The sequence below is a fragment of the Mesoplodon densirostris genome, chromosome 6, assembly GCF_025265405.1.
Source record: "Mesoplodon densirostris isolate mMesDen1 chromosome 6, mMesDen1 primary haplotype, whole genome shotgun sequence".
Taxonomy (NCBI): domain Eukaryota; kingdom Metazoa; phylum Chordata; class Mammalia; order Artiodactyla; family Ziphiidae; genus Mesoplodon; species Mesoplodon densirostris.
Window position 1 is genome coordinate 45,421,637 of NC_082666.1, and position 20,187 is coordinate 45,441,823.

Below are 20,187 nucleotides of genomic sequence, written 5' to 3' on the forward strand. Positions count from 1 at the left end.
TTGGCTTACAGGACACTACTCTTCCTTCATTGCCTCCTTTGCTAGATCTGGCTCATTTCCTCAACCTCTCACTTCCCAGGTTTACACTGCTCTGAGGTGATCTCAACCATTTCATGACTTTAAATACCATCTAGGGAATTCCCTGGAGGTCCAGTGGTTAGGACTGGACGCTTCCACTGCTGGGGCCCAGGTTCAATCCCTGGCCAGGGAACTAAGATCCCACAGGCCCCACGGTGTGGCCATAAATAAATAGATAAATACCATCTATATGTCTATATACTAGTTTTACTGAGATACAGTTGACATGTAAGGTTTTATTAGTTTAAGGTATACAACATAATGATTTCATATATGTTTATATTGTGAAATGATTACCACAGCGAGTTTAGTTAACATCCATCACCTCACATAGTTACAAAACTTTTTCCTGTGATGAGCACTTTCGAGACCTGCTCTCTTAGCAACTTTCAGATATACGATATAGTATTGTTGACTATAGTCATTATGCTGTACATTACATGCCCAGGACTTATTTATCTTAAAACTGGAAGTTTACCTTTTGACCACCTTCACCCATTTTCCCCCTGGCCCTGCCTCACCCCTGGCCTCTGGCAACCACCAATTTGTTCTCTGTTTCTGTGACTTGAGTTTTTTTTTTTTATTATTTGTTTGTTTTTAGATTCCACATATAAGTGAGAACATACAGCATTTGTCTTTATCTGATTATTTCACTTAGCATAATGCCCTCAAGGATGAATGAATAAAGAAAATGTGGTATATATCTACAATGGAATATTATTCAGCCATGAAAAAGAAGGAAACCCTGCTATTTGCAACAACATGGTTGGATCTTGAGGACCATCTATGTATTTTATGCCTAATTTTTTGTCTCAGTCTAAACCTCCTCTGAGCTCCAGATTCAGATATCTGACTTCTTTCATCTCCACTTGACATCTCCACTTGGTCATCTAATTGGCATCTCAAACTTAAAGTGTTCAATGCGAACTGATTTCTCTCCCAATCCTGCACCTCCTGTAGTCTTTACTGCCTCAGTTAAAGGTACCTCCATTTACCCAGCTGCCTAGGCCAAAAAACCTTGGAGTCATCTTGGATACCTCCCATTCTGTCACATTCTACATTCAAGACATCAACAGATCCTGTCTGGTTTATCTTCAAAATATATTCAGAATCTAACCACTTCTTGCCACCTCCACTGCTATCACCCTGGTCCAAGCCAGCATCATCTCTTGCCTGGATTACTGCAAAGTCCTCCTAATTGAGCCTCATGCTTGCATCCCTTGTGGAGGGTTCTCCACACAACAGCCAGAGTCAGACTTCCACTCTTTGCTCAGACATTTCCAATGCTTCCCATCTCATTCAGTCCTTTCACTGCCTCCAAGAACCTGCTCCAAGGTCTATGTTACCTCTGACCAAACATCCAACCATTCACCTTGGCCACTGTGTTCTAGCCCAGTGGCCTCCTTGCTTTTCTTCTGACACATCACACTTCCACCTCAGGATATTTGCACCTGCTGTTCTCCTGACTGCATGGCTCTTCCTCCTCTCCTTCAGTTTCTGCTCAGCGAGTCCTTCCCTTAGCATTTGGGTAATATCAGTCCTTCTGTGTTGGTTTTAAAATACCTCCAGGGGACATCCCTGGTGGCGCAGTGGTTAAGACTCCAAGCTCCCAATGCAGGGGGCCCAGGTTCAGTGCCTGGTCAAGGAACTAGATCCCACATGCATGCTGCAACTAAGAGTTCGCATGCCACAACTAAGGAGCCAGTGAGCCGCAACTAAGGAGCCCACCTGCTGCAACTAAGACCCAGCACAACCAAATAAATAAATAACTAAAATGAAATACCTCCATACAATTTTGGATACTCTTCCCTTTAAGAAGTGAAGCCTAATTCCCTTCCCCTTGAATGCAGGCTGGACTTAGTTATGTACTTTTAACAACTAATGTATGGCAGAAGTGACGGTGTGTGACTTCTAAAACTAGGCCATAAAAAGCACTCTTCCCTCTTTAGTCACTCTCTCTGGGGGAAACCAGCTGCCATGTTGGGAGGACACTGGTATGAGGTCCTCTCCCATAGAGAGGCCCACCTAGGGAGAACAGCCTCCTGCCAACAGAGCATGTGAGCAAAGTGAATCTTCCAGTCCCAGTCAAGTCTTCAAATGACTGCAGCCCTAGCCAACATTTTTACTACAACCTCATGAAAGACAGCACCACTCAGCTAAGCCACTCTCGAATTCCCTATCCACAGCATTGTGAAAACAGATGTTTTTTCAAGCTGCTAAGTTTGAGTGTAATTTGTTGTACAGCAATAGGTAACTAATGGCACCCTTCCCTTTCTATTCCCCCCAACCCAGATTTATTTTTCTCCATTTTACTTATCACCATGTGACACAATATACATTTCCCCCACTGGAATTAGGCCATTATAATAAGGACTTTGTTTTATTTACTCCTGTGTCCAACAGTGCCTTGCATAAAGTAAGTGCTCAGTAAGTATGTGTTAGATTAATGGATGTCTAGGTCAGTCTGTCTGTCTCTGTGAGGTATAGGATCGGAGGAGGCTATGTGTGGGTATGAGACAGCCTTTCCTCTTCACAGATGGAGAGAGAGAGAAACCAGGTTCCAGTCAGGTTATTCCTTCCCCTTTGCCCTTCCCAGTTGTACCATCCTGGCTCAGACCCCAAAGGTGAATTTACTATGCTTGATTGATTCTTTTCTTTTGGGAGTAGCGTCCAAGTCCCTTGCCCCTCTCCACCCCCTCCAAAGCAATCTCCAAACCCTCAGAACTGGAATTTCCCCAAGCCAGTTCCTACCTTTCCAACAGGAATCTTACCTTCGTCTCTCTCCAGGCACTTTCTCTCTTCTGAGCAGCTAGGGAAGCTGGGTGGTGGTGGTGGGGGGGTGGCAGTGGGGAGGCAAGCTGAGCACAGAAGTTGCCTTGGAGAGGGATGGCAGCGGAGGGGGCTGGACTCTGCCCCAGGAGAACTTATACCATGCCAAGCTATGGGGGCAGGGGCATTGGATCTGAAGGTGGTTGGATCACCAATGCCTCTTGGTGGAAGTGGGACCTGACTGGCTGTCAGACCTGAAATCGGAGCGGGTGGGCACTGGAGTGTGAGCAGGACTGAGCCTCAGTGTGGCTGGCCAGAGATGGGCCACAGAGAATGTGGACTTAGTGCCACAGTGGGAGCTGGGCTGGGGACAAGGGTGGAGGCTGGAGACAGTGAGAGCAGGGGGCTGTCACCCACCACAAGATCCTGGTGAGAAGAGCTGGTGGTCCAGACCAGGGCAAGCTGGGTCTGAGAGGAGCAGACTCACTGGGAGAGGGTTGGGGAGGAGGCAAAAGTTACCCCTGAATTTCTGCCCCCCAGAGGAATCTTGGCCCTGAGACCAGTGTGCCTCACTGGGTATGAATGAGGTCAGGTGGTGCTCCCCGCTGCTGAGTTTGACACAGCAGAGTTTCACACCTATGCCAGGTATCACTCCTACAGAGGCGTGTTGTTCAGTCACACACTTGGCATCACCTCCCGGTGACTCTCAATGCTTTTAGTAGGTCGATTCCCTTCCACACAGGAAGAAACTGGGGAATGGATGAGGGTGCTTAAGAGGCGTGGGGTCCAGGGCTGCTAAGGAACAGCATCTCAGCATCTGGAGGATAACTGGGAGTAGGGTGGGCCTGGAGCAGTTGGCTAAAGGTGTCTGGAGCTAGAGACTGGGGAGTCATGCAAACATGGGTGGAGGATGTACGTGAAGATGGGCAAAATGCTGATCACCATTGAAATTCTGAGGATTGCCAGAGGTTCATTATATTATTCACTCTTCTTGGGTATATGTTTGAAAATTTCCACAATAGAACGTCAAAACAGCTAAAAGCCGTGTGGCTTTGTACCTGCAGGTGGTATGTGTACCCTGCTACTGGTGTGGAATGAGCTCAGAGACCTCTGAGTGTGTGGGTGCAGAAGTGAGTTCACCACCATGCGCGTGTATTGTGCAAACTGCAGCCTGCGTGCAGTTGGGGACAGCACCTGGGAAGGGCAGGGGAGAAGCTTCTGTTCTGCCCAGGCCCTCCACTCTCACCCCAGCACCCCGCAGGGTGAGTCCCCTCAGATCACAGCCATTCCAGGCCATTGGCGCTATAGTATTTATGTAACCAAGTATGTGAGACAGGGCGGCTCTGTACCTTGAACTTGTGACAGGGTGTGTTGGTGTGTGAACACGAATGTATGTGGATGCCGGGCACTGAGTACGGGTGTGGGGACCCCCCGCCCCCGGACTTGTGAGGCTGGGAGGGGCCCTGGTTTGGAGTTCGGTGGTGGTGGACTCCTCACTCTCCTTTGCACGATTCCCAGCAGCACTCCAGCGCCCTCTCCCCATCCCCTGAATCTGGCTGTATGGAGGGTGGGAGACACCTGTTGCGGGGCTGGAAGCGGCAGAGCCCACCGGGGCCTCTCCCCCTGCGCCCCCGCCCGCCCTGCCCCTCGCAGGTCCCGCCCCCGCGGCGGCAGCCCGCAGCAGCGAGTGAGCGCCCCGCGGCCGGAGGAGCGCGCGGCTGCAGGAGCGCAGGGCTGCAGGAGCGCACGGCAGGGGCCCCGCACAGGGAACCGAGCTGAGACAGGGGCCGCCCGACAGGCGGGCTGAGCGGAGGGAGCGCCGTGGAGATGCCGGGGGCAGCGGGCCGCGCCAGGCTGGTAAGTGTGGCCGCGGGGAGCCAGAGAGCGGCCGTGGAGACGCCGCTGTCCCCGTCGCCGTCCCGGGCTCTACCCCCGGCATCCTCTGTTCCCGCTCCTCCTCGGTTCTAGTTCTCTGCGTCTCTGCCCCGTCTCTCCGTCTGTTTTTCCTGTCTCTGTCCCTCTCTATTTACTGTCTCGTCCTGTCTCTATTTCTAATCTCTTTCTTCTGTCTGTCTCCTGCTGCGTCGATCTTTGCCTGTTCTCTCTCAGCCCAGGCCTCAGTATTTGTCTCCCTCTGCCTCTGTCTGTCAGTCTCCCTGGACTGCTTGTCACTCAGGTCTTTGATATTTCTCTTGCTCCTCTATCTCTCTTACCTTCCTGGTCTCTCTACCGGATATCTTTATCAATATCGTCTCTCCCCGTCTCTGTCTCTCCATTCTTGTTTCTGTCTGATATTTCTGTCACCCTCCACCTTGGTCCCTCTCAGTCTCTTGTCTCTCGCCATCTCTCATTTCTATACCCATATCTCCCTGTCATTGTCTCTCTCCCTCTCTGTTGGATCTCTCTCTCCTCCATCTCTCTCTGTTTCTTGGTCCCTGTCACCCTCTTTGATCTGCTCAGTCTCTACCTGTCCTCGGTCGATGTCTGTTTCTGTCTCTTTGGGTCTGGTCTCTGTCTCTCCTGCTCTTTTTACCTCTCTGTCCACCTCTGAGAAAGCTGTCTGTCTTTTTCCTTATGGCCCCCCTGCACTTCCCTGAATCCATAACCACCTCCCCTTGTGTTGGGGGCTTTGGGGGAGCGGGTGCAACACTCATAGTTCTCTCTCCCACAGGCAGCCCTTTCCTCAGGGCCGCGCCTGGTGCCAGCCGGCCCACCAGTTGGGGGACTGCGCCTGGAAGCTGTAATGGAGGCCCTGCAGAGACAGCAGGCAGCCCGACTGGCCCAGGGGGTGGGGCCTTTGGCCCCTCCACGCCCACCACCACCGCCGCCACAGCCTTCCTTTCCTGGATCCCGGACCCTGCAGGCCCCTGACGGGGGCTTGGGGGAGGTTGGAGCTGAGGAAGAGGAGGATGCCCAAGAGAATGAGGAAGGAGAGGAAGCTGGCGCAGAAGAGGAGGCAGACGAGGAGAGCCACCCAGGGACCCGGGGCACCAGCTCACCTTCCAGCCAGCCCCCTGGACCTCATCCCCATGAGTGGACCTATGAGGAGCAGTTCAAGCAGGTAGGACCCTCTCAATGTCAGGCCCTCCCCCTTCCCACTCTCTGGGTAAAAGCAGAGCAAGGTGATCAGTAGCCCCCCCTCCTCCTACTGCGCTCTGCAGGATGGAAAGACAGAGACACAGAGACCTGGAGAGAGACAGTGGGAAGACTGAAGGCTAGACGGGGACTGGGAGGGAGAGACAGACATGCTGAGACATGGAAAGAAGTGCGTAGGCACGCACCGTGAGGTGCAGGAGACGCCCAGAAACATGGAGGCTGACAGACTGGAGGCTCTTGGTGAAGCTGGAAGGGAAAGTGGGAGGGGTGCAGGAGCCTTCCAGAATTCTGAGGGAGGGGGGTCTGGGGATCCCACTGCCAGCACTACCATACCTTCCCACACATCAAGTCACGAGGTCATATTCCAGTGACCAGTGGGGGTATCCTGGGCTGTCTACTTCTGTCTTGGAAGTGGAATGGAGGTTGCCGCTCCTTTGGCAAGCTGACACCCACCTCCTCTCTTCCTTGTCACATTCTCCCCACCCATGTCCTCTCCCCGGCCTGAGTTCTATGGGTGACAGTTCCCAGCCTGTGATGGCCACTACAGCCGCAGTGTGACTAAAGGGCTCCTGTGCAGCTGGGAATGACAAGACCTTACTCACAGGGCCTTAATTTGAGGTTCTTCATCCCTGCGGAACCCATCTGGATGTTGTTCGAAGGCACTACTCTAGGCTGTCATTAAGAAGATGTTATGCAGGGCTGAGATTCTAGGTGTGCTATTCTGGTGGTGTTACTCGTAGGGTGTTGGTTTTGGGTATTTTCCAGAAGTGTTAATCTATGCTTAGACTCTGTGGTGTTAGTAAAACTGATAGTGTTACTTGGGGCTCTGTTACTCTGGAGGTGTGACTCTAGCGACTGTTTCTCCTGGGTGTAATTCTGGGGATTATTACTTGGAGACTGTGTGTGTTTTTTGTGGGTATCCATCTAAGATGTAGGGCTCAGTTCTTGTGGGAGTGTAGATCTAAAGGTGCATCTTTGGGGTTTGTTACTCATGGGTGTTTTTTTTTGCTCTGAGTTCTTATTGGCGGGTGGAGTGTTACCTATGGGTGTTATGCAGGGACTGTCACTCTGGGTAAAAGACTCTTTTACTTTAGGGATTGTCCCTCCTGGGGGGTATCTGAGAGCTGATACTGGAAGGAGAGCTCCAGGTGACTGAGAATAGGTGGGATAACCCCTGGACCTTTCAAGTCCTGACCTTACACATCCTGGGTGGTTCAGGGCCATTGCCTCTGTGGCAGCTTCTGTAGTGCAGGAAGCTGTTCCTGGAAGATATGTGGGCTGAGGGGCCCAAGGTTTCCATCCAGGAGCTTTTCTGAGCATCCACCCTGCCTGAGGGATGGGTTAGAGGCATCTCTGCCCCTCATCCCCACCTCTGGCACACAAACATGTGAACAGCAAGAAGCCCTTGCAGGTATGAATGGGTGAATGAGTGGCTCAGATATATCTGTCGGTTTCCTCAATGTGGAACACAGCGCCAGCCTGACTTCCTCCCAGGGGCTCTGGAAGGCAGCCTAAGCCTCCGTAGCTTTCTCTCTTCCCCTACTCCCCAGATGTGTGGTTTGAGCTGCCCAGGGCCCCACTGGCCAGTAGAGCGGTCTCTGTGTGTATCAGGAAAAAAAGTGCCCACACCTGCCCCCAGGGGAGAGAACCCAGTGCTCTCTCAGGAAGTCTACATTTCAGAACTTACTTACCCCATCAGCTGGGGACCCTTAATCCGGGGGTTGGAGTCCAAAGGGTCCCGGGGTGGGGGGGGCTGGGTAGCAGAGCTGGAAAATGACCTCAGTGTTTCCCCAGCTGTACGAGCTCGATGCAGACCCCAAGAGGAAAGAATTTCTGGATGACCTGTTTAGCTTCATGCAGAAGAGGGGTGAGTGGGTTGGTGTAAGGGAAGGACCCCCACTTACCAGGTTTGAGGAAGGGAAACTCCAGGGTTTAGTCCTCAGTTTGGGTCCTCTTTGCAGAGGCCTGGGCTTGGCAGCATGTATCCTTTGGGCCCTTAATAGTGTCTTTAACCTCTGACCCTGCCCCCCTTCTCCACCCAGGGATTAATTAGTGGCCAGCCCACTGGCAGGTTAATGAGTGTGGGATCAATTGGGAGGGTGGGAGGGGGAACTGGTAGGAGGCTGGCCTGGGGTGGGGGGCGTTCCCAGAATTGGGGGACTGGGATGGGAATGCCTTGGTCCTCTTCCCTGCTGCTTCCTCCAGCCTTGTCTCTCCTCAGTTTCCCCTTGCTTCAGGCAGGAAACACCCAAGGTGTTCTGCATCAGGAAGGACTGGAATTAGACTGAAGGGAGGACTTCTCAAGGGGTAGGCAGGGGCTGTGGAGGAGAAGGAATTTCTTTCCAGGAATCTCAGAGCCAGAAGTGAATGCAAGAAGGGTCCAGGAGGGGATCAGGCTGGGCGGCAGTCCATCACTTAGGCTTCTCCCCAGATTCATGGGTCCGAAGATTGACTCATTATCTCTCTCTACAAAGCTAATTAACTCACTCCACGAGTGCGGCCTGATAAGCTGCTAATTAACTGGCTGCACTGCCCCCCTCCCTTAGTGCAGCTGCTGGCCAAAGTCCCTCAGGCCCCCACCCCAGGCCCAGCACCCCTTTCGGGTCCCTTCCTAACCAGGAACCCTCCGTGGGGCTCCAGGTCCTTTGGCTCCCCAGGAAGGCCCGGGCATTCTGGTCCCAACGTCCCCTCCCTGCCCCTTCCTCCTGGTCTCCCCTCCACTGGGGGGTGGGGTGGGGTGGTCTCAGCATATCCTAGCGCCCCCTTCCTCCCAGCTCTGCCTCCCTCAGGTCCCTGCCTTCCTCTGCTCCCTGTGCGGGGGGAGGCGATCCCGCGGGGCCGATAATTTCCCCCCATTAATCAGGCCGCAGCTAATTGTTCGGGTCCAAAGGCGGCAGCGGAAGGGGACAGGATCGGTAAGGAATAAACTGGGGCCCATCGCTCAGCGCAGACAGGCCCCTTTGTCAGGACTGGACGGCGGGGGCGGCGGGGACTGCGGAGTCGGCGAGCCGAGGCGGGGGTTGCTTCTTCTCCCATCCACCATCCTCCCGCCTCTGGCAGCCACGCCGGGCCGCTGCTTAGGGGAGTCTGGCTCTTCAGCACAGTCAGGAAGTCCTTCCTATGGTCTACGTCAGAGGTCGGCAAACTAAAGCCTGCGGGCCAAGTCTAACAGCCCATGAGAAAAGAATGTTTTCACATTTTTAAATAGTGGAAAAAATTAAAAGACGAATAACATTTCTGGACGTGTGAAATGCGAATTTCAGAGTCTGTAAATAAAGTTTTATTGGAACAGAGCCGCGTTCACTCCTTTAAATATCCTCTATAGCTGCTTTCAGGCTGCAGTTGCAGAGTGGATTAGTTCTGACAGAGACTGTTTGGCCTGCAAAGCCTAAAACGCTTACCATCTATCTGGCCCTTTACAGAAGAAGTTTGCCAACCCCTGGTCTAGCCTCCCATCCTTCCTGCTACAGTGGAGGCCTTGGGGGCTCTGTGGGCTCTGCCTGCAATCCCACCTCCCCATCCCTCCCTGTTCCCCTCCTTTCTTGACGGTCCCGCCCTGTACCTGGGGCTCACCCAGGCAGGTCCAGGCATTCGACTCCTCGAGTCCCTGAGGATGCCCGCAGACAGGGTCTCAGTCTTAGTGTCCTGACTCTCTGCCAACCCCCCGACCAGGGACGCCAGTGAACCGTGTGCCCATCATGGCAAAGCAGGTGCTGGACCTGTACGCGCTGTTTCGCCTGGTGACGGCCAAGGGCGGTCTGGTGGAAGTCATCAACCGCAAGGTGTGGCGGGAGGTCACGCGCGGCCTCAGCTTGCCCACCACCATCACGTCGGCCGCCTTCACTCTACGCACCCAGTGAGGCCAGGCGCGCGCGCGCGCGAGCGGTGGGAGCAAGGCGCGGGAGCGGGGGTGGAGCACGGGGAGCGGAGGGCCCCGGGGGGTCGTGTCCGGGGGTGGGGCTTGATCAGCTGGGCCCAGCCTCCCACCCCACCCCGTCCGCCCGTAGGTACATGAAGTATCTGTACCCGTACGAGTGCGAGACGCGGGCGCTCAGCTCCCCGGGGGAGCTCCAGGCCGCCATCGACAGCAACCGGCGGGAAGGCCGTCGTCAAGCTTACACCAACGCCCCACTCTTCGGCTTGGCGGGGCAGTCCCCTCGGGGCACTCTTGGCCCCGCCTCGGGTCCCGGGCCCGCCCCTTCTGCGCCCACGCCCGCGCCCACGCCCGGCCCCCGCACTGCTCAGGGCTCCGCCTCCGGCCTGCCGGCGCACGCCTGCGCGCAGCTGAGCCCGAGCCCCATTAAGAAAGGTGTGAGGGGAGAGCGGCTGAACTTTGAGGGTCTCTGAGACTTAGGGGGAGGCTGAGATATAGGGAATATTAAAATGTGGAAGCTCTGAGGTCTGGGAGCATCGAAGTATGGGGACAGTAAGGACTGGCGGGGCACTGAGGTTTGGTGCATGCTCAGGTTTAGGGGTCCTGATGTTTGGGGTCAATGAAGCCTTGGGAGCTCTGGGATATGGGTTACTGCGGTGTGGGCCTGAAGCTCAGGAGAAGGTCCTTTATCCAGAGCAGCTTCATTCAACACCAGGGCTCCTATTTGCATGTGGTTTATGCCTCCTGTTTTTCCTGGCTTATTTAACAACCGAAAGCAAGGAGATCCCCCAAATTGTCTGGGACAAGCTTAGTCAGGTATATTGGCCTTTTGGGGCTCTCCAGCTTCAGAGCCTCTATTCGGAGACTGGATGGGAGGGGAGATTGAACTTGGTGCTTGAGCTTGGATGACCTCCCTTGGTCCCAGGCCTGTGGGGAGAACCAGATGCAGAGACAGGGTTGGTTGGGTCAGGGGAGCTAAATGACCTGTTTTTTCAGAGGAGAGCGGAATTCCAACCCCTCGACTGGCACTGCCTGTGGGCCTAGCCTTTGGACCTGCGCGTGAGAAGGTGGCACCAGAGGAGCCCCCAGAGAAGAGGGCTGTGCTGATGGGGCCCATGGACCCACCTCGACACGGCGCGCCCCCCAGTTTCCTGCCCCGTGGCAAGGTTCCCCTGAGGGGTGAGGAGGGGCTTGTTGCTGAGAGGGCTTAGGGCCTGTGCAATGAGGGAGGACAGACCCCTCACCCCATAGGCATTGGAGGTGGGGCAGATAGATCCCTCAGTAGACAACTCTGTGATTACAGGTGTGGGGCTGAATTGGAATGGGGGCTGTCTATAGGGATGGAGGGGGGAGCTTGTAAGTCTGAAGTCTGATTCCCCAAAATGTGACTCCCCTGCCCCCTTCTGGACAGAAGAGCAGTTGGATGGGCCTCTCAATCTGGCAGGCAGTGGTATCAGCAGTATCAACATGGCCCTAGAGATCAACGGGGTGGTCTACACTGGTATGGGTACTGCAGGCTGTCTATACTGGCATGAGGTCAGGGGTATTTACACTGGCATGGGGATTTTAGACTTTTTCTACTAGCATGAGGTTCAGAGATATCCAAACTTGCATGGGTAACATGGGGTTCAGGGGATTGCTACACTGGCATGGATTAAAGGGGGTGTCTACATGGCATGGGATCCAAGGCATGACCTCTCTGGCATGAATACCATGGGATGTCTTGTCATGGGCCTATGTATCAGTGTAAATATTTCTTGTTTACTTGTTGGAGGGTATCTGTATTGGCACAGGAGTCTCTAACTGACTCAAGGGGCTTGTCCTCATTGGTTGCAGCAGGGCTCTGTGTGTGGTGTTCTAGCAATCAGGACACTGACTTTTGTTTCCCTCTTCTGTTTCTTTGCCTCGCCTTTTTCTGCTTCTGTTTGCCCTCTACCATCTCCTCACCCCTTTGCCAGGCATCCTCTTTGCCCGTCGCCAGCCCGTGCCAGCTTCCCAGGGCCCAGCCAACCCTGCACCCCCACCCCTGATGGGGCCCCCATCCAGCGCCTCACCCTGAGAGCTCACACGTGAAATTGAGAGTCCCAACCCCATTTCTGAGGCGGGGAGGAGACACCCCTCCAACCCATTCTTCCAAGGTGCCCATTCTAGGACCTGGAAGATGGCCACTCCCCGCCTCAACCATGCCATGTGGACTTGAAGCCAAAGGGATTTCTTCTGATGTTACATCTACCTCATTTCAAAAGGAGGGCACCTCCTCCCTGGCCAACTCCAGCAGCATCTACCAAAGTGTTCTTCCCCCGGTAACCCCCATCATCTCCTCATGTGCTCCCTTGTGTCAATATCATCTCTAGGACTCCACCTCTTTGAGTCAGACCTGCTTCTCTTCAGGAGCCAGGTGAAGGGTTGAGTTGGGGTGTTGTGAAGATGTCCCTCAGGTCACATCTGGATAATAAAGCTGCGATCCCTCCCTCTCCAGTGCCTCCTCTCCTTCTTGTTTGGGCCTGTGGGTCGGGGAGGAATTAATTATGTGGTATGCACAGGCTGTGTTGGGCCAGGGGTTCTCAGAGAAGACAGAATAGCAAAGGCCATGAGTAGGAGAGCTCAGTCTCATTAATCAGACTGCCTGAGTTCAAATCCCGATTCTGCCGCTATAATGTTGAGTGTCCTTGGCACGACACTTAATCGCTTGAACCTTAGAAGACTCCAAAAGATTATGGTATCTCACGGGGCTTCCTACTATTCTGTGGGAATGGACCAATCTTAGAATAATGGGTATATTTATATGTGCACCCTCGGAAGATGGGGTAGGGAAACCTCTTTGGTACCCTGGAATTTGGTACCCTGGAATAAAGGCGAAGGTTGTCTTGACGAGCAGGGGCTGGAAATTAGGGTAGGGCCTGATGGGTAGCCGTCGCCTAGGTTACAAGACAGCTTTTGACAACTTTCGTCGGCCCTGCCTGCCGCTTCCGGCAGCGAAGGGCCGAATCGTGGCATCACTTCCTGTATGCAGGGGCGCCCATCCACTCGGATTGGCCCGCCTTCTGTATTTGGACGGACGTCCCGCCCTCTGGCTGTTTCTGGCAGAGGCGGGGCGGCGGGAGCTATGGCGGCGGTGACAGATTTGCAGCGGCTGCAGGCCCGTGTGGAGGAGCTGGAGCGCTGGGTGTACGGGCCGGGTGGGTCTCGCGGCTCGCGGAAGGTGAGTTATCTGGGGTCCAGTGGTCCCTCTCTGGGGCAAAGCAAAAGCCGTCTACTGGCCTGGTCCTCGAGGTGGATGCTACCGCTCCAGAGTCCCGTTGCCCGCAGCCCGGCCTTTGAAATAACAACGGTTCGAGCCCTCCCGGAGCATATCGGGCCCTCGGGGTCCATTCCCACGGAGGGCACTGTGGGTCTGAGGTGGGCTCACTGTGGAGACTCCGCCTTTGCCCTCGCGGGGTAGTTGGGGAGACCTGACACACTCGAGAAACTGACTAATCAGAGTTTCAGTAAGAGCTGAAGCCCGGAAGGGCCGTTGTGGAGCCCTGCGTAATTGCTAAGTGAATTGTGTAAAGAGAGGTCCATAGGACCCCAAGAGAGGCAGACCGGAGGTGGATAAAGAAGGCTCCAGGGGGTTAGCTGTGTGGTCTGGGAGGGCCAGGATTAGGAGGGGAAGGGATTGGGTACTGAGTGTTCAGATATGGACTGGCACTCCTTCCCACCAGTGACGGAATTTTGACAGCTGTGCAGCTCAGTTTCCCTTCCATCCCCTTTTTAACTATGGAAAGACCTTTCACTGAAGGTGGAGTGTCAGGCACACCCTGGAGTTGAGTGCCTCAGAGGTAATGATGTCTGTTTGTACACTTCTTGTGGAATTAGTTATCACTAGCAGATTGTGTCCCATGTGAGAACTGACTTCTCAGAACATTCTCTCCCTTTCACATCTATGGCGCAAATCCTCCTGATTTTCCTCCTACCTCTCGGGCTGCTTCTATGCAGTCTTATTTGCCTCCCCATATATTTGACCCTTGAATATTGTCATTCCTTACCCTCTAACCTAAAACCTGTGTGAGATCATTCACTTGCGTAGCCTCTCCCTCTAGTCAACCCTTTAATATTGGAATTCCTCATCCTCTACCCTTAAAGCCTAGGTAGGTTCAGCCAAGAGGAGGGAATCAGGGAATAGATAGTATATGCTAGTGCCCCATAAACTCTAAAGTAGTTCATTACCTCCCCAGTCGCACTTGAAACTCCCCAAGGAGTACATGATTATCTCCCCCTTCACACTGAGGATTCCGGGAAGGTAGGGTTGAATCTCTTTTAATACTGGAGAAGGGGACGATAGCTGGGACAAGGAGGTTTGGGAGCCTGAGGGAATGAGGGTTCTTTATCTCTTCCAAGACTTGAGCCAAGTGGTAAATCTTGGAATTAACTTCCACTCCTCCCATAGGTGGCCGATGGCCTGGTCAAGGTGCAGGTGGCTTTGGGGAACATCGCCAGCAAGAGGGAGAGGGTGAAGATTCTGTACAAAAAGAGTAAGTGCTTCCATGAGGTGTCTACCTGCTCTCCTTCCCAAGCCTCTGCTTCCTGGTTCCCTGCCCAGGCTCTTCAGCCTAGTAGGTCACTGGAGTTGCCCTTTGGGGATAGCAGGTGAAGACATTGCCCTGATGAAATGGTGAATTGGGGTGTGCTTTCTACTTTGTGGTTAAACCCCAAGCCCATGGCAATGTCCTAAGTTATGGGATAAGAGCTCTGCCTGAAAGGTCCCCTTGGGGAAGGAGGGACGAGGGGTATGGAATTTCCACAGGCAAGGTTCAGAGGCAGGAAAGAAATCAGGCACTGAGAGCCCAAGCCGTGGCTCAGCCAGCCCTTTTTGATTATGTCAGAGCTAGCAACCTGTTCAGGAACTAGAAATCAGATAAAGCTCTGGCATGTCTTGGTGGCACTGAGGGGCAAGATGCCTTCCAGCCTTGAGGATAGATCAGTGGGAAGGCTGAGGGCCCCAGGGTTTTAAAGTTTGAGGCTGGCCAGCAGGTGATCAGACGGTAGAGACAGGGAAGTGGGGATAGGGGACCTGGTGGAGGCCTGGTGGACACTGAGGGTGTCAGCTCCTCACTCAAGGGTCTCCCCAAGGCTGACACCTCCCCTAATATCCTTCACAAGACAGAACCCCACTCCCCAACCTTATTCCATTTTCCATCTTGCTACTTTTCTAGTTGAAGACCTGATCAAATACCTGGATCCTGAGTACATTGACCGCATTGCCATACCTGATGCCTCTAAGCTGCAGTTCATCTTAGCAGGTAGTGCTGGACAGTATGTGCATATGCATCTGGGGATGTGGATTGTGGGGGATGTCGGGCACAGAGATAGCTTCCCTGCTGGCCCTCTCCTGGATACAGCCCTGGAGGCTGCTTTCTGGAACCTGGCCTGGTTCTGGACTGAGGCTGGAGGTGGTCCTGTGGTCCTCAAGTAGGCACTGGGTACAGTATACTTCAGAGCCAGCTGCAGACCATGGTGCCAGCCACAGTGGAAGCTACTCCGGTGTTCTATCTATGGCTTGCCTCTAGGATTTTCCTTTGGAACCTTCCTTACTTCTGCTCAGTAGACATAAGAGCTTCTAGGAAAGGGTAGGGGCAGAGAGCATTGCATTTGGGAGAGGTGAGGTTATAGGCATGAGTTTCAACATCTTTCTTCATGCGAGAAGGGGCTGGAATTTCAGAATTCTAGACAGGAACTATTGTCTTAGCAATGTCTGCTTATCAGTTAGTTAGCCACTCCACGAGGTATGGTTTGCCAAGCACCTGTGTTTGTTCATGCATTCAAAAGTGATCATCTGCTGTGATCCAGACTATCATAGGTGTGAGGTATACGATGATGAACCAGAAAATACCTGAGCCACTGCTGTGGCTTAGACACCAAGTTCAGGAGGTCTTCTCCTGCTCCGATTATTATTTTTTAGATTTATTTATTTATTTTTGGCTGCGTTGGGTTTTCATTGCTGCGCGTGCACTTTCTCTAGTTGCGGTGGCTTCTCTTGTTGCGGAGCATTGGCTCGTGGCGCACGGGCTTAGTTGCTCTGCGGCATGGTCTCCCAGACCAGGGCTCGAACCCGTGTCCCCTGAATTGGCAAGCAGATCCTAACCACTGCGCTACCAGGGAGGTCCCTCCTGCACTGATTCTTAAGTCCAGCCTCTCCATGCCTCCCTGTCGCCACTGCCTCAGTGTTTGTCCCCTTGTACATGAATAGTTGCAGTCTCCTAAGTGTTCTTCTTGACCCTAGTCTTCCCCTTCTTGCATGTGGTTCAGTATCATCTTCCCAAAACACATTTCCAACATGCCACTTTGTTTACTTTGGAACCTCAGTGTGTGTGTGTCTCTCTCCCTATTAGGATAAATTCCTAATTCCTTAGCATGCCATTCCAAGCCTTCTATTGACTGCCAGATCTACCCTCCCATCTCGCTGTTTCCTGTGCTCTCCTTGCTCCAGTGCAGCCAAATGAATTCTATTTCCTCTACTAGTTGACAAGCATTCTTTCCTCCAAATGCTTGACGTAACAGTCCTCTCTTCCTGAATGCCCTTCCCACTCTGCAGCCACTGAAACCCAATGTACACAGGGTCATCCCAGTCCTGCTTTCCTCACTGGACTGTCCTGTTACTGTCCCAGCTCTCCAGGAACTTGTAATTGTCTGTGCCTCTCAGATCCACTGAGCAGAACCTGCCTGGTAGTTTTCCACGCCTCCTCTTTCAGACCTTCCCAGGAGCCCTTGCATGTGGGGACCCAAGTCTGAAGTACTTTGTTTCCTGTGGCCTAGGAGGGGCTCTGAGTTTGTTGATAGGAGGCTAGAGGAAGGGGCCTCAGAGTTAAACCTTGGAGAAAGGTAGGATTTGGAGGAACTTAGAGGCTCCTTGGGCTCAAGATAGGTCAGACCAGAGGCATCCAAGAGAGGTGGAGCCAGATTGGGGGAATGTGCACATAGAGAAGGGGGCTGTGGGCAGACTAGCTGCCCCAAGCTCAGCCATCTCATCGGCCCCTCGCACGGGAGTGGCCGTGCCCAGGCTCGCCTCACTGCCACTGCCTTGTCTGTTTATGCCTCAGAGGAGCAGTTTATCCTCTCCCAGGTTGCGCTTCTGGAGCAGGTGGAGGCTTTGGTGCCCATGCTGGACAGCAGTCATATCAAAGGTACCTCTCTGGGGCTGCAGCTCCACTACTCTACTTGGGGAGGTGGGTGGATGGGCAGGACTTCCCTGGGCTCAGGCCAGCTCTGCTCCCTGTCTTTATCTCACCCTGGGGGTACCGGACACCTGCACTGGGATTAAAATTTCCAGGGCAGAGAGCTCAGCTTCAGAATGTCAGGCAGTTTGGCACTAAGGACACTCATGTAAGGCCAGCGGCCTCCAACTCTGGGATTCCTTCTGTCTTCTACCCCACCCCTCAGCAGCTGTCCTTCAGGGTGCTGCAGGGCCCAGATTTTACTGTAAGAGTCCCTGCCAGGTGTGTCAATGGGTGTGAATTCTTCCTGCCGCACTGCCTAGTGCAGTCCCTAGGCCTGGGTTTTGACAAGCAGACCGTGACTTTAATTGAATCCAGATAGCCATCTTGTCTGTCTCTAGAGGTATTTTTCCCAGCTCCCCCTCCCTACCCCTGATCAGCTTCCTGCTGAGCATCCGACACCGTAAGCTGTGGGCCCAGCATGGTGGCTGAGGCTCTGGGTGTTGGATTCCAGGTGGCCAGCTTAGGGACCTGGCATTCATCCTCAGCCCACCTGCAGGCTCCCTGTTCCCTATAGGCCCGGCAGACCTGGTCCCGCTGGGCTGAGAGCAAAGGAACAGATCCCATGATAATCAAAGCTTCCTCTACTTGGCCCTGCTCACAGCCCTGGGGTGGGGGTGTTTGGGCAACTCTGGGAACCCCAGGGTTTTGTCTTCTTTTAGGGGCCTGCATCTTCCCCTCCCCTTTGGGTCCTAGAGTAAGACTGGGGTGGGCAGGGAGTCCCACCACCACCTCCAGAAGCAGTGGTCGATGAAGCTGGCGTTTGTTTAGCTTCTCCACTCAATACTCTAATCCTACCGAAGACCTAATAGACTATTGAGCAGTCCCGGGGGAAGGCACAAGCATCACTAGGCAGTGTGCGTTGTGTTTTACAGCCGTTCCTGAGCATGCCGCCCGCCTGCAGCGCTTGGCCCAGATCCACATCCAGCAGCAGGTATGGGAGGGGAGAGGACTGGAAGGGAAAGTAGAGGTGGTGAGGCTCCTAGTCCCCACCCCTGCCTCCTGGAGAAGCAGCCTCAGGCTTCCCTGATGTCAGCTTCAGGGGGAATTTAGGGTTTATCCTTTGTCTTCCATCTGCCTTCCAGAAGGGAAGGGATTTGCCTACGGTCACATCCAGGTCTCCTGCCTCCCAGAGTAGGGCTACCGGAGGTATCAGAAGATTGATGTTGGGAGGTACCCATGAATTCCTGGGGATGATGTGTCCTTAACTATGGTGGAAGAGCTGTTTTTTCACTATTCCCAGGCCCTAGCGTAAGGGTCAAAGAGGGTTCAGAAATAGGGGACAGGGAGGGAGGCATATGCTAGCAGGAATATTTGCTTAAATGTGTGGTTCACCCCCCCTTCTATCAGCCTTAGGACTGCAGTTAGGCTACCCATACTGGAGCCTGAAAGTGCCTCTTTAGAAATTTTCTCCTTTTGGCACTGGGGTTAAACATTACCTTTTCTAGGCTCTATGGGGAGCGAGGGTCCCTGATGAGGTGGGCAGTGGGAAGCGGGGGCTTTGTCCAACTTTCTCTGCCACACCTTGGCTCCACAGGACCAGTGTGTGGAGATCACTGAGGAGTCCAAGGCTCTCCTGGAGGAATACAACAAGACTGTATCCTTTCTGCTCAGCCAGGCCCCTGAGGAGTGCTGTCCGGAGCCCTGTCCTTTTATCCCTTTCTAGCTCTGTCTCTCATCCCATCCCAACCAGCCTGCCTATCCATCCCTGCTGCCCGACACTTTAGGCAGATGCAAACCTCTCCACTCCCTCGCTCAGATGTCTGTTCTCACCTTGACCTGCGACCAGACAGTGCTTCTCTCCAAGCAGTTCGTGCAGTGGGATGAGCTACTTTGCCAGTTAGAGGCTGCCAAGCAAGTGAAGCCAGCAGAGGAGTGATGGCTGCTTCCCATCCTAGGGTGGGCCAGGGCAGCCAGGCTCCAGGCCCTGTGCCAACCTGCCCTTGTAACAGGACAGAGCAGAGGCAGCTCTGTATTTATTGGATTCACAGCCTACCTGTCTGCACTCAGGTGGGGCTCTGGGGTCAGAGGTCTGGCTACTTGAGATTTGCTATTTGCACCCCCTCCCCTCATCAGTGTCCTGTTCCAAAGACAATAAACTGTACAGATTACTGGAGGTGTGTGTTAGCTTCCCGGTGTTGTGTGGGTATGGTGGTGGGGATGAGGTTGATAGGCCAGAGTTGTTGGCCTTCCTACTAGTTGGACTGAGAGCTATACTCGTCCTAGTCTGGCTTTCCGGGAGAGGTAGAGCTCTCAGGACGAATGCTCTCATTTGCTTGATGTGAGTGGAACATTCGTTTATGTATCCATTTATTCCACATTTACCAAGTACACTCTAAATGTCAGATGCCATACCAGGTGGGGAGGACACAGGTAGGGTCCACCTGATTCCTGCCCTGTACAGGCTAGCTGAGGAGACAGTCAAGGAAAAGGGGAGGGACAGGTGGCACCAGGGTTCTTTGGGGGCACAGAAGAAAAAGGAATGTGGGAAGCAGCCCTGGAGGGTGACATGCAGGGTTTTGAGAGCCAAGGGAGCAGCATGTGCAAATGCAGAGGGCAGCCTTTAAGTTTCTCTCTTGGGAGCCTACTTGGTTCTATTAGCCGAGAAGGGGAGACTAAAAGAGGTTTGGATGCAGGGGGCTTTTGCGGGGTGGGCCGTGGGGGGCGGTGGTAAGGTTGGAAAGGAGAGCATGTTAAAGAGCAGAGAAACTGATGGTCCCTCACTCCACCAAGTGTTTGCTGCCCCCTTGTGGTCTCAGGGACTTCTGTGGCTCCAGGCCCCTTTCCATCTGGCCTGCCCACCAGCCCACCAGCACGGTCTCATTGGCATGTCAAATACAGCACGTCTGAAACTGGGAGACATCCTAGACTCCTCCCTCCTTCTTCGTCCGAACAGTCGTCAAATCTACCTCCTGGTATCTTCCAACTTAATCTACTTTTCCCCATTCCCACTGCCGTTTCTCTGGTTCATTCTTTCAACAAATGATTTATAACAAATATTTGAGCGCTTATTATACGCGGAGCAACGTACAAATCTCCGCGGACATGCCCCCGGGACTTGGCGGGCAGGAGTCACCAGCGGTTGCGGCCCGCCCCCGCCCGTGCTGCAGCCACAGT

The 20,187-nt window shown here is 53.7% G+C and overlaps 2 protein-coding genes across 4 annotated transcripts; both read left to right on the forward strand.

Moving 5' to 3' along the window:
* The first annotated feature begins 5,590 nt into the window (after positions 1-5,590).
* ARID3C (AT-rich interaction domain 3C) lies at positions 5,591-12,291 on the forward strand. Of its 2 annotated transcripts, XM_060101870.1 has the most exons (7): positions 5,591-5,908; positions 7,738-7,810; positions 9,616-9,799; positions 9,951-10,252; positions 10,814-10,996; positions 11,229-11,318; positions 11,776-12,291. In XM_060101870.1, the coding sequence occupies exons 1-7, from the start codon at positions 5,591-5,593 to the stop codon at positions 11,874-11,876; spliced, it is 1,251 nt and encodes a 416-aa protein (XP_059957853.1). In that variant the 3' UTR covers positions 11,877-12,291. The 2 variants fall into 2 exon arrangements, with proteins under 2 accessions (XP_059957853.1, XP_059957854.1); XM_060101871.1 differs by lacking the exon at positions 10,814-10,996.
* A 604-nt stretch (positions 12,292-12,895) lies between these two features.
* DCTN3 (dynactin subunit 3) lies at positions 12,896-19,186 on the forward strand. 2 transcript variants are annotated; one of them, XM_060101046.1, is made up of 7 exons: positions 12,896-13,019; positions 14,247-14,331; positions 15,013-15,099; positions 16,897-16,980; positions 17,946-18,004; positions 18,608-18,667; positions 18,860-19,186. In XM_060101046.1, exons 1-7 carry the CDS (start codon positions 12,924-12,926, stop codon positions 18,947-18,949), a joined length of 561 nt encoding a protein of 186 aa, XP_059957029.1. In that variant the 5' UTR covers positions 12,896-12,923; the 3' UTR covers positions 18,950-19,186. The 2 variants fall into 2 exon arrangements, with proteins under 2 accessions (XP_059957029.1, XP_059957030.1); XM_060101047.1 differs by having other exon boundaries at positions 18,864-19,186.
* The last annotated feature ends 1,001 nt before the right edge of the window (positions 19,187-20,187 follow it).